At 39.5% G+C, this 13,730-nt stretch overlaps 1 protein-coding gene across 4 annotated transcripts; it reads right to left on the bottom strand.

Moving 5' to 3' along the window:
* Window positions 1-241: 241 nt before the first annotated feature.
* LOC311035724 (uncharacterized protein) lies at window positions 242-5,038 on the bottom strand. 4 transcript variants are annotated; one of them, XR_014599766.1, is made up of 9 exons: window positions 4,894-5,038; window positions 4,555-4,699; window positions 4,142-4,337; window positions 3,736-3,823; window positions 3,273-3,389; window positions 2,492-2,632; window positions 1,926-2,080; window positions 1,534-1,626; window positions 242-1,122 (listed from the first exon to the last, which is right to left on the bottom strand). XR_014599766.1 is itself a non-coding variant. In XM_084044119.1 (9 exons), the coding sequence occupies exons 3-7, from the start codon at window positions 4,230-4,232 to the stop codon at window positions 2,070-2,072; spliced, it is 345 nt and encodes a 114-aa protein (XP_083900245.1). In that variant the 5' UTR covers window positions 4,233-4,337; window positions 4,555-4,699; window positions 4,894-5,038; the 3' UTR covers window positions 242-1,122; window positions 1,534-1,626; window positions 1,926-2,069. The 4 variants fall into 4 exon arrangements, 3 of the variants coding, with proteins under 3 accessions (XP_083900245.1, XP_083900244.1, XP_083900246.1); XM_084044119.1 differs by having other exon boundaries at window positions 2,512-2,634; window positions 4,227-4,337; XM_084044118.1 differs by having other exon boundaries at window positions 2,492-2,634; window positions 4,227-4,337.
* Window positions 5,039-13,730: the final 8,692 nt, after the last annotated feature.

The raw sequence follows: 13,730 nt of genomic DNA on the forward strand, positions 1-13,730 counted from the left end.
CCAAACCACCATTATTTACAAGCGATTCCACAAAAACAATACCCAACATGGCTTATAATGACCAAACGTGTACTAACTTTGCAGACTAAACCAACGGTCTGACAAAACACACTGACAAGTGCTCTAGTAATACAAATGGCGTAATTAATAAAGCCTTACGGGCCATCCACACCAAGCACTATATGTACACATTTTTAATTTATTTTATAAAAGAGTAGCCAATGATTGTGAACCTCTTTTCGTCCACAAAGTCATTATGCTAATTAATTCCTCACACATTTCTGTGTTGCTACTGCAATTGTAGCCTAGTAGCCCCTCCATCCTTCTCCTCCTGTTCAACACAACTAAAGACGAACAGTATCTGTGTTGATGATGACAATATGAGTGATTTGCTGGAACTCTGGAAGACATGAGCAACTGCCCACTGAAATGATCATGTCTGCACTGTATTTAAACTAAATAATTCTACAACGATAGGATTGACAAAAGTGATATGCTTAGTGTGGACAGCCCCATTACAGTTTGAAAGAGTACATTATTTCACACATGAACAAGTGAACACTTGTCAATTTCAAAAAAGTGCCTTACTTTTACTTAATGGTATTACATTCAAAGTCTTAATAATTTGCAGCTCTAAAGTACTTAAAATGAATAAAAGTGGCTTCATTTAGAACTCCTATCACTTTACAACATTTTCTCATGCATGAGAAAAATAAAATGCATGCATTTTAGTCTACTGTCACAAAGGAGGGCTGAGGACAACCTGCCTACCAGTTATCCACTATACAATCTTTCTAAAATGACAGGAGGTTTTTAAGACTTTGCAGTTTGGGGGGTAGTTTTTTCCTTTCCCAAGCCAAGCATCACTCTTTGAATAAAGTTCAATATGTTCTTCATATCATTAGGGTACTTCAAATTGAGTGCATACGTCAGGCTAGACAGCAGGCACGGTGCTTGAGGGAGGTTATGGAAATTATCCATCACAATACCTCCTTCAAGGATGATGGCTGTTGACACTGGCTGAAGGTCGACACCATCTGAGGGAGGTGAATCTTCACTGCTCACAGTCAGCAATCCGACCGATACCTCTGACCAGGCGTCTTCACTTTCGCTGTCACAATCCTGTACAGAACCAAACAAAAACAACATTACAACAGGGAAATGTAGACACTTCACACACATCTGCATTGAGAAGTTTTATCAACATTGGTTGGCCTACTGTTTTTGACAGTATATTACTCATGGTAAACAGCACAGTAAAATATGTATCTGAAAACATTTTAGGCTAGAAATAAGCAACTTGGTAACAAACATTCTGCATAGTGGCCATCTCTCTCTCCCTTGAGCAACGTGTGAGTGCAGGCTACAAACACTTACACTGCACACCATGTGAGTGAGATTCCACCGTGCTATAGCCTGAAGGGATTGAACCTTCTGATTGGTTTGCAAGGCCGTTTCAGACTGAAACTTCAAAATAAAATTAACAAAAATGTAATTTCACTGGACCTTTAAGGTGTAACTATGAGAACTTACCAAGACAGTGGTGTAGAAACTGCTGTGGTCATCTCCAAGCAGAAGAAGGAGGCCTCGGAGAACAAGCCTACCCAGCGCGGTCACGTCGGGTTTCTACAAGTGGATAATGAACAAATAAAGTTCAAGATCTGACCATCACAAGTTACAGTACAGTTACAGCATGAAACACCACAATATATGTTTGATGAACAGTTGCAGAGAACAGTTGCTGATTGGAGATGTGATTTAAAAATAGTACAATCCACAGCATTTAGTTATCAACAACGATCAATAGTTAGCAATACTTTAACACTCTGTAATACAGCCGGGAAGCAAGTACTATTTGGGGTAATAGGTTGTACATAAACTTAGTCATGATAATTACAAATATAAGAAGCATGTTGTAGACTTACCCATCAATTTGCTGCACAATTCCGGATAATTTATCTCTAATGGCACCTTTCTTGGACTTTAAGATAGTGACCAATTGTGGTGTATAGCGATCCAGAGCATCAAAGAAGTCTGTCTCTAGGTGTGTGGTGGCGATCCTGTTAAACTCAGCATAAGCCTACAACACAGCAAACCACAGAACAAAATACAGTGACTAAATACATTTGAAAAAGTGTGTAAATTAGGAAAACATTTGGTTAATTGTCATACAAATAATTATGATCAACAATGTAACTGTTTTGGCATTAAACATTGGATGAATTACATTTCGGTTCCGACTTTTAGGCTTTGTAAACAAAAAAGAAATGACTGACAATGACCGGGGCCAATAATACCATTATGTACTATGGCCAGAACAGGCCAGGCATTTAAAAATGTTGAAAAATAGTGAGAGTAGCCGACCTACATGTTCACAACACATCACTTTGCGAGATGTTGCGAGCTTGTAGATCTGCTATTTTCACTATTCTTCAATAGATAAATGTATACAGATGAACGCTTTTTCTCATAACTGTGATCAGACAATTACCTATATTAAAATTGGCTTACAGGAGATCCCCCATGCCACGCTCATGTCACCATGAGTCAGCCATAACAGGGCAGGGGTCTTCAACAGGGGGTCTGGGACTCCTAGGGGGTCTTCAGAGTTGCTACAGGGGGTCGGCCAAATCTCTGTGATAAGATCATCGTTTCTTTATACAAACCACTTGAACAATAGCATCCCTATTCTACGGACAACTTTAGCCGAAAATGGCCGATCTACAAGCTCACAACGCCTCGCAGCGCGAGGCGTTGCGAGCTTGTAGATCGGCTATTTTCGGCAAAGAGGGGAAAAAGAGCAGACCAAGTACAGAGTGAAAGTTTACTAAGTATTGACGGTTTAAGTCGTTAAATGTCTGACAATACACATTAACATGAATCCAACATCTATGAAAAGCTTTAATCTGCAACACAATTTTATGTAATATATAGTGGGGGTCCCTTCTTCATCTCTTTCTCAGTTAGGGGGTCCTTGGCCTGAAAAGGTTGAAGACCCCTGATATAAGGAGTTCCAAATGCAGCTACGCCCAATTATGGAGTGTCTAACCTCAATGTGTCATCATGGAATCAACAAACAAATTAGTCAGCTCCATATATACACCTCTTGTGTAATGGTCTCCATCACCTTACATCCTGGGTTCCAAACTGCATACAGCACCAGACATTCCTCTAAAGCATATTTTCATATGTCGCCCTGATAGTTCAATTGGACAGTTAATTCCCAACTAAACTTATGTTGCTCTGTTATTCGTGGGTAAAAAGGTGCTAACCTGTTCCCGGATGTCCTTGTAGACAGATGAAGATGGGCACAGTGCGTGTTGGCAGGAAGGTAGCTGAGGGGATTCTGGTCAGGGCCCAGGCTGACTCAAACTGCATGTGTTGTGCACCTATACAAACACAGAGGAGTGATTTTACACCAATGTCACATGGTCAGAATACAAGTTTTATCTGAACACCAAGTGCTCAGTCACAGGCTGACCCGGTCAGAGAATGCTTTTCATGTCAGCTGATAGAAAACCACCCAGATATCATTATGTGAAACCCCAAAGTTGTGCCGAGGGTAACCGCCTTGGGGTCTAAGCGCTCTGCCCTTCAGAATCTCTATGACCAGAGGACAGTGATGAAAGCAGGAAAGAATCCAAGAGACCCAACTCATAACCTCAGCACCTGCTAAGAAACATAGTTACAGTTCATTATTGTTTATTTAACCATTATGTTAAATGAAACCCCCACCTGAAGTGTGCAGTTCTTCCTCTTGAGGAATCCCACAAATCAAATTCTCCACACCAGGTGGAGAGATTAGGAGATCGAAGGATTGGGTCTACACAGAAGAGAACATAACATTATATAAACAATTGTAAAATGAGAAAATTAAAATAAAATCACTTATGAGTCTACTTATAAGAGTGTATGCAAGCAGTAGGGTATTGTAGATAAGCTCTTTGATAAACACACCATTGTGTGACAACAGTTTGAGAAAAAAGGAGTGGACCAAGTAGAACCCTGTGGACTCCTGTCTACAAAGTATATATTGTAGGGTCTAGGTGGTTAAACATAAACTTGTAGTGCATTGCAGAGTATCAGTCAAATAGAGTATCATTCAAATAGGCAAAACTGCAATAGCAAAATAATGTATTACCATGCCAGGATTGTCTACAAGCCTAGGGAACTATACGCCAATATTTCCGGTAGGCCTTTAGTTCCATTGCTGCGAATCCACTTGCCTCCATGTAGAGATGTTTGATTCATGTAGTCCTCAACCTGGGACACTGGACACCTATTGACCTTCATCCATTCAACCATTTCAATAAGTTTTTCAGGAGGCACATCAGATTCTGTTGAATGATAAGTACAGATTAATTATAGCTGATTTCAAGTATTTGAGGTTCTGGCCTACTTGGAGTGTGTGAAAAGTCGCCAATCGGTCCAGCGGTGCCTGAGACTAGTTTTTAGAAGATGATGGACAGAAGAGTCATGGGACCGCAAATATAATCCCTTGCATCTGTCCAATCTAGCCTGGTGGGGATAATTAACATTGGTTATTAGTATTACCTGGTGTACTAGGGACGGTCTGTTCCTCTGGTTCTTGGTGGTGTGGTCGTTTCAGCCTTCTCATGCGCTTCCTGGTGTTCCTCAATCGCTCCTCCAGGAAGTCTGTAGCAGGTTTTTTTCCCCGGCCAGGTGTGTACCAAGCTGCCTGTAAAAGAGACAATTAGGTTCAGCTTAAATTTGCCTGGCGTAAACCATGAAGATGGTTACATGGGATTTTAAGGAGCAATCCAAAAATGTGCGTGTGACTGTGCACTAGGAAAAACTTTGAGCACATTTCTTTTAGGTGTGTGTGTGTGTATGGAGTGTTCTCCTTTTTGTGTTGATTGATTGATGACTTACATAGCCACTGCCAACTGTAGTACCATCCAAATTAAGGCAAGGGCTTTCTTGGTGACGGCCTGTTAAATAGATGGTAGAAGTTTGTCAAAGAACGATGAAATGAGACAGTAATCATTGTTACAAATATATGACGATTCAAATCCCTGAATTGAACACTGAATGGTTATGCGCTTTTTAAGTGCATTCGATTCTGTGTCATTTTTAGATTTTACCTAAAAAGCATTATTTTACACTTTGGCTACTCAAAAACAGCAGATATACAAGCTCATAGCGTGGCACCGAGTGCTGCGCTACGAGCTTGTAGATCTGTTATTTTAGAAAAATCTTGAAAATGTGTGCAAATCTTTGAATTTTTAACGAACATTTGTAACTCAAATCTTTGTTTCTGGGGGTCCCTAGAACAAAATATTTTGAGATGAGGGTCTGTGGCCAAATACATATACATTTTGGGGTCCTTGACATGAAAAAGTTTGAGAACCACTGACATAATAACACAAGTTAAAAACAAATAAATTTAGAAGACATTTTGTAGAATCGGCCTCAGGTCTTAATGGGTTAATTGAAGGTGTGTGATAACCAGTTCTTCTGATGAACTTGGCAAAGTGTTTCACAATGCATACTGATTAATGAACTCATGTTATACAAATGAAATCAGTGGTTCTCAAACATGTTCATGTCAAGGACCCCCTAATTAGTATGTACTTGGCTAAGGACTTACAAAAAGTGTTTCAAAAATATTCCACAAATGTTGTTTATACTGTTTTTTAATAGCTGATCTACACCCTCACAACGCATCACCATGCACTGTGAGCTTGTGGATCTGCCATTTTCAAATAGGCAATTTATAGGGTTTAAGTGGTTAAACTGAGTTTCATGCTATATAATCTCATTTAGCTGGGAACCACATGGAAACCCCCCAATGACCCCTGAGGGTCCCTGGAGCCCACTTTGATGATAAACATTACCTGCTTTTGTTAGCTACTGTCTGCAAAACAAAACTTAAGTTAAAAAACGGATTACCAAATTTGTCTGCACACTAAAATCCTCAATGTTATTTTATTCTCCTTAAGGATACATTGGTACCATTTGTACTCTCTGTCTCTTAATTAAATTATTTTACTTTTTACTGTAGGTTAAAAACAAGATTCATATATAAAATAATAATTACAGTCAAAACAAATGTGGCCTCACCAAAGGGATATGTGGCCAACATTAGCTCTCTTTTAAGAGCTAATGTTACAACTAACAAGTTGAATCATATTTTAACGTTTTAGGATGCCTGGTCGCATTGTAACATCATACATTTATATTAAATGGTGCAAACACATTGCTTTCTATGTAAACGCGGTTGATAAACCGTTAGTCCTGAAACATGATCATATCATGACGTTTTCTACATTTACAACCCATACATAAACGTTCAGATTTCAAATATAAAGCACTTAGCCCAGGGCCAAGGATGTTACAATTTGAATCGGGAGGGTCTAAGTATCCGTACCTCCTGTATTGTAACCTGACCCTGCCAGAGGTGGCGGTATTGAGTAACCAGGTTCCTCAAGACAGCTACATCTGAGATCGCTCAAGGGGTTGAGCTAACACCGTACCGCTCCCGGTACGGACCAATCAGCGTGAGCTAAGGGCGTGATCTGGGCAAAAACGGATGTGACGCCATATAGACGCGTCTGTTGTTTTGTAGTTTCTTCACTAGTCAACATGGCCGCTACCATGAGCAACACCGATATGACGATAGATGCTGCAATAACATTAGTTATTTCTCAACTGGACAATATTTCTTCTTTGAAAGAAGAGCAAAGTTTGGCACTGAAGGCTTTTCTGCGTGGAAAAGATGTTTTTGCTCTCCTCCCGACTGGCTTCGGCAAGAGTTTAATTTACCAACTAGCTCCACTGGTAGCGAAAGAACTGGGGACGAAGCCGAAGCCTATATTGATCGTCGTATCTCCTTTGACTGCCCTCGTAGCAGATCAAATCAAAGAGGCTACGAATCTGGGACTCTATGCTGCGCAACTCGTAGATAATGCAGCACACACCGACATCCTCGACGGCCGATGTCAGCTGGTCTTTGGTAGCCCGGAGACGTGGTTACTGGAAGATAAATGGCGTGATATGCTTTCCTCACAAGTGTATCGTGAAAACCTACTGGGCATTGTCGTCGATGAAGTTCACGTCGCATACAAATGGTAAGCTAAACGCCGTTAAATGGCTGTATAGTGTAATTGTTACACTACACATACACTGTAATGTTAAACTGTAAAACAAAACAGAGCAGCGTGTTACGGTTACAGTAGTTCAAAGACGAAGTGTTGTAACATTTATGTTTTATTTAGGTCAAACATTATATTATAAACAATAAGCTAACACACACAAACAGACCAAATGTTAAACACAGATCTTACTGTAACTGTATTGTTGTAATGCAACTATGCACGTTACTATTGCTGCTACCTAGACTCAATGTAGGATTTATTTTTCTTTCAACCAGGGGACTGGGAGCAAACGGAAAGCCAGCCTTCAGAGAAGCCTTTTCCAGGCTGAATGAACTAAGATCCATAGTCAAAGAAGGTGAGTTTTGAAACACAGTAATGCTACATGATTAAATACATGATTAATTAATATTAATCCATAAAAGGGGGCTGCATTGTGCTGCTACCTGAGGGGGTTAATGTTGGGGGGGGGGGGGGGGGTTGTGTGTGCATTGGGCTGGTTAGGTTAATCCCCCTATTTTTAATGTTAGGGGGAGGGGTGTGTTGTGCTGGCAACTTGGGAAGGCTATTAACCCCCCTGTTTAGCCAGGTTAGGGGGAGGGGTGTTTACACTACAGGTACAGGAGCAGATCATAGAAGTTGGTGCTGTCCAAGTGTAGTTATTTGTCATGTAAAGAAAATACAGTATGATATGTGGAAATGTCAGTCTTTACCTGAAGCTACCCGATAACATAAATAACCTAATTATTTCCCCTTTATAACACTATAGAAAGTGTAGCCTACAGCAGTTCTTCATTAATGCTTCTTTGCTGATATATGTGCACTTATTGTCTTTCAGGTTTACCTGTTTTAGCGTTGACAGCATCTGCTGATAACAAGAACAGAGGCCGTGTGACCAGGATGCTGAATATGGAGGAGGCAACTCTCGTGACTGTTAGCCCAAACAGGAAAAACATCAGGCTGGGACTGAGTCGGGTTCCTGCTGATAACTTGAACTGTATGGACTGGGTAGTAAAGGAGGTCAAAGATAAGGGTCTATCAATGTCTCCCATCATAATCTATTGCAAAACACTGAAGTTAGTTGGGAGAGTGTTCACCTATCTTAAAGCAGAATTGGGAGAAGATGCTTGGGTTAACAGAGACCAGGATCAGAAGGCTGAGAACCACCTTATAGGAATTTTCCACAGCAACACACTGTCAAAGTACAAAGACAGAGTTTTGGCCTCCTTTAGTGGAGAGGGAGAGGGGAGCTGCCGAGTGGTTGTTGCAACAACAGCTCTTGGGATGGGCTTGAATTTCCCTAATGTTTCTCATGTTGTAATGTATGGTTTGCCAGAGGATGTTGAAGACATTGTTCAAAAAGTTGGAAGGGCTGGCAGAAATGGGTTACAGTCACATGCAATTTTGTATGCTATAAAAAAAACTGTAAGTGCTGGTCCAGAAGTGAAAGAACTGATACACACTGGCACTAAGAGCTGCTTTAGAAAAGCACTGTATGGCCATTTTGAAAACCAGCCAACAAGTGTAGAGCCAGGGCATGTCTGCTGCAGCTATTGCCACTCTGTATGTTCATGTGCAGGTGAAGATTGTGACGAGCCTAGCCCCAAACATGAGGTAATAGAACAAGATGCTGGCATGCAAGGGAAATGTAGAGTGGTAACACAAGAGGACAAATCTCTTATCCGGGAAATGTTAGAGGAGTATATGAGTTGTTTAGAAAAAGACACAGCACATGTCTACACTAGCAAGTCAGCATGTACTGGTTTCAGTGCTGAGCTCATAGATGCAGTTGTAGAACGCTGCACACACATATTTGACTTGTCTTACATTCTTAGAACCCTTCCTGTATTCAGAAAAAAACATGCAAGAGAAATTCTGCTAATCATCAATGAAGTCTTTGGTGACATTGAGGATGTAGAGCCTTCTTCTCAAGAGGATAGCTTCACTGAGCCAGACATCGATTACACAGGGTATTTTGATGAAGATGATGAGGACTTTGAAATGGGAACACAGCACAGCAGCTCAGAATCGTCTGACGAATAAGCAGTTGGCCATTAAAGGCTCTTATAAGACTCACATTGGTTGTCAATTAAAGCTGTGGAATATTTAGTTGACTGAATGCTCATGATTAAAATGGTTTTGTATGTAATTTGAACATAAGCAAGTGATTAAAAGTTTGTCGCTGCAAAAAATCTGGTGTTTCTTTTCCAGGTATGCAAATATATCACTTTTAGATTGATAACCTTTTATCACAAAATAAGTACATCATTGTTTTACATCTGTCCTGGTACTGTATGTCACCCTTTTTACTATGCATGATGACTCTTAATCCCTGCTTTTCTCCCCCATGTTAAAATTGATTGTTTCAAATCATTAGGCTAGAGGCATTGATCAGTTTGCCATTTTACACATGGGATCCAACTTTGATACTGTACAAACATGTTATGATGTTGTTTTAGAAAGTAAACATGAACAAGTGAGGCAAATTAAAATATTTATTTATAAAAAAAACAACTAAATGCTATAGTTGCGCATACTCAGGTAGGGGAAAATCACAATATATATATAACAGGATTATAAAAACAATACAACATGCGTAGCCTATATTCAATAGGGTCCCAACAATGTACTCTCATATCCCTTTCAAGTACCCTTTGTTAAACAGTGCAAATTCGAGATACATATTTTCTGTGTGTGAAAGTAATGAGAAAAATAAAGATGCACTTGGTCCAGTCATTGATGAACAGCAACAGTGAATTATTGCAACATTTTTGACTACTTGGCAGGAGTTATTGCACAGACTTTTATAGCACAATGAGATATACGTTATCTAAAGTGTATCGTGGACATGTTGAAAGACTGTAAGGCTATATTATTGACTGACTCAGACTCAAGAGTAAAACGCTTTAACGCTGAGAGGAGAGTTTGGTGACCACAGGCAGGATGCCTCAGGTGACGTCGGTGTTTCTGCTGTAGCGGTAGCCGTTTCTGGAGGTCTTCTGTCTTAGTCCTCTTTTTCCCATCGCCTTAAAATGGAAAAATCGTCTTCCATTCTTTGAAGCAAGCGAAGACATGACCAAACATGCAACACGATACGGAGGGGTCTTTAAACAGCGTTAAACCTAACGCTATCAGGCGTTCGTTAATACTTGTTTCGTTTGCAGGCTTAGGCTTATCAAATATCTTCCTTGTACCCGTTAAAATACCTTTTATGCGCAGATTCGTGTTACAAACTCGGCAAAAATCTCCGACCTCCATGATAACTTTTTTTTAGCAACTTCTTGAAAGTTAGTTCTTGTTGTGGTGAAATACAGAACTACGATGGTGACTTCCTGGTGTCGCGACTAGCATACGTCACGTAGACACATCGATATGATTGGTTGTGTTTGCACGCCCACACGGTGATAGACAGACGGTCCCATCCAATCATCTACCAAGTATCTTGAAAAAAAGGAACAGCCCCGTCATCGAATTGGCTCCCGAGATCCCAGATCCAAATAAGCTGTGAAACAAATGTGTGGAGCAAGCTTCTTGGATCTGGTAGCGTCAGGTTACCTGTATTGTTCAATAAAAGTAATTTTAATCCGATCGGTGGCCATTTTCTCCGAGTTTTCTGTATGCTTTAAACTACGCGACCGTCGGTTGGGAGGTGTATTACATTATACACATGCATTACAACTATGAGAAAATGGCCACCGATCGGATTAAAATATCTTTTATTCAACAATACGGAAGATGCGGGTACTTAGACACACCCGATTAAAATTGTAACATTCGTGGCCGTGGGGTAAGCACTTTATAGTTGAAGTATGAATATTTATGTTGATGTACGGGTTGAAAGTGCAAAAAACAGGTTGAAATTCCGGCTATGAGGCTCGTGAAAGGACGAGCGTCGTGTGAACCATGGCTAAAACTCGGTCGTGCACGGTTACATGAACGTGCGACCGTGTTTGGATAACATTTTAATTCCATAAACTAATTAAACTTACCTGTTAATCTAGTACAGTAAACACGAAAGCACCCCGGTTTGAAAAAGAAATCTCTCAGCCAACAGCCGTTTCCTCTGCCTTCCGGTGTGATTTCAAAACTAACAAGCTCCGCCTTCAGTGTTGCCATATCCGCTTATTATAAGCGACTTTGGGCTTCTTTTTCTGTGAAGTTTTTTGGGCTTGCTTCCTTACTGTCGTTTAAACCAGTGGTGGTTCTCAAACATTTTCATGTCAAGGACCCCCAGATTAATATGTAGGCTATTATCCAATCAACGGACCCCCATCTGAACACATGTTATGCCAGGGGGGACCCCCAATACAAGATTCGTATTAAAATGTTTCAAAAATATTCCTAATTTTTCACATTTTCTTCCAGATAAGAGTTTTGTTTTGAAATAGCAGATCTACAAGCTCACAGCGCGTCGCATCGCAACCCGTTGTGAGCTTGTAGATTGGCTATTTTCAATTAGTCATAGTTGCTTCTTTTGGGCTAATTTCCATAGACCTGGTTGCTTATTTCTATCGCAAAATCTGGCAACACTGTCCGCCTTGTGCATGAAGGATGTCTGCGGTTCTCAACCTGTGGGTCGAGACCCTGACAATTTAAGTAATAATTTTAATACCTTAGAAAATAAATGAAAACAAATCAAAGAAAAAGACTGTAATACAAGTAATCAACAAACTATACTATAAACTGGTCAAACATTGGCCAAATTGTCAAATAATATAAGAAAGAGAGAAAAAAAGAAAATAGCCGATCTGCAATAAGAAGTTATAGATTTTTGAAATAGTTCAAAGTTTAGCTTTTCTCACATTTTTCTAAAATATTTTGTTTTAATTAAAAAACATGTTTTCAGACTCAGAAGAGGACGCTGAATTGAATGGGCTAGGTTTTGATTTTGTATGACCCTTAAAAAGTGGCTTAAACAAGCGTTAAAGTTTCATAAACTTGAAGCTTTTTTCACAAATATATTATTATTATCATTATTTTATTTTGACCCTTCAACCCTCTTATTTAGATGATTTAGAGTTGAATGGTAGGTTAAACAATAGTCTAGAATTGTTTAATAAGAAGTTAAAGATTTTTGAAATAGTTCAAAGTCTAGCTTTTCTCACATTTTTTAAAAATATTTTATTTTTAAATTAAACATTTTTTTTTCAGACTTAGAAAAGGACGCTGAATCGAATGGGATAGGTCTCGATTTTCTATGACCTTGGGAAATACAAAAGCTCACCAAAAAGATTGGACGTTGACTTTTGAATAAAAAACAGATTTTGTTGAGCACAAAATCTGGAACTAATCGCTCCAGATATTTTTTAAAAATCTAAAACTTCTCTCCATCCATATTGAGAGTAAGCCAGATTTTTTGGCACCAGCCTTGATTTTTTTAGACACTGATAAAGCTCAAAGTTCAGCGAAAAGACTGCAAAGGTCAACCCTCGTTACATTTTTAGAAATTGTATTTTTCTTCGATACTCTGGCTTTAGACTAATGTGATGACGCTGATTCCAAATATGTAAGTTATATTTTTCTCGGAAAACAGGAAGTGCCTCAAAAGGCCACTTTCTGGTTGGTTTTAGGGTGTTCCAGGCCCGTGATAACCCCGATATATTTTTTTTCCAAATCTACATGTAAAATAATGCTAAAATTTGAAATCATCAAACCCTCATATCAAATCATGATTTAATTATCCCTTAATTGGCTATGGTTACAGCTTCGCTATCTCGCTCAATATCTCGAATACGATAAGGACTTAGGGTCCACTTTTTGGATATGTTGTAGAGCTGGCTGAGACGCACGTGTGGATGTCTTGTTTGTCCCAGTACGGCACATTTTTTTTTCTGACTTTGTCCTTTGGTATGGTCTTAAGGTTTAAGACTCTATGTGCCTTCCGATAGTGTAGGAGGTCAACTTAGGAGTGTCGTACCGGGACAAACAAGACATCCACGTGTGCGTCTTGGCAAGCTGTACAACATATCCGAAAGGCGGATTCGAAAAACGTATCGTATCGAGATATATTGCTTTATTGCGCATATAATAACTTGACATTGGACCCTAGCCAATTAAGGAGAACGGTAAGGCCGTGTGTTAGGGGAGTTATATGTTCGCGTTCGGGGCGACGCGCTGACCCAGAATTTGGTGTCCAATTTAGTTTTTACTCCTTTCAAACAGTTTTTCACTATTGTCTCGGCCCCTAGGGTGCGCCGAAACAATCGGACAATGGATTATCGATCAGCTCTTCAGTCATTTTGGGGCATAAACAAGAAGATGAAGGATACAATTAATAATGATGATAACTGATAATGATGATGATGTTCAAGTTTCTGTAATGATTTTTTTCCCATGATGCATTGCAAAATACAGTTAAACATTGTAAAATGACAGAACAGTAAATTACTGTACATTTTTACTGTAGAAATTACAGAAATTTGTTACAGTGTATACTTTGCACAGTATTGTACCATATTACAATTAATACAGATCCCTATAATGATCCCCCTCATTATATGAATATAGGTCAAATATAGTGATAAAATATAGGTTACGTACCTTGTGTTTTCATGTGAGAAGTGACAAAAAGAAGGTATCAGAATGATTCACAAGTGGGAAAATGAATAAAGCAAC

This window comes from Gymnoscopelus microlampas (genome assembly GCF_963454915.1).
Source record: "Gymnoscopelus microlampas genome assembly, chromosome: 20".
Lineage (NCBI taxonomy): Eukaryota > Metazoa > Chordata > Actinopteri > Myctophiformes > Myctophidae > Gymnoscopelus > Gymnoscopelus microlampas.

Coding starts and splice junctions, on each gene's coding strand:
- LOC311035724 (XM_084044118.1), bottom strand. Junction 3,390..3,735: donor GGAAGAACTGCACACTTCAG/GTGGGGGTTTCA, acceptor GTGTTTGTATAG/GTGCACAACACATGCAGTTT. Junction 2,635..3,272: donor ACAAGGACATCCGGGAACAG/GTTAGCACCTTT, acceptor ATCTTATCACAG/AGATTTGGCCGACCCCCTGT.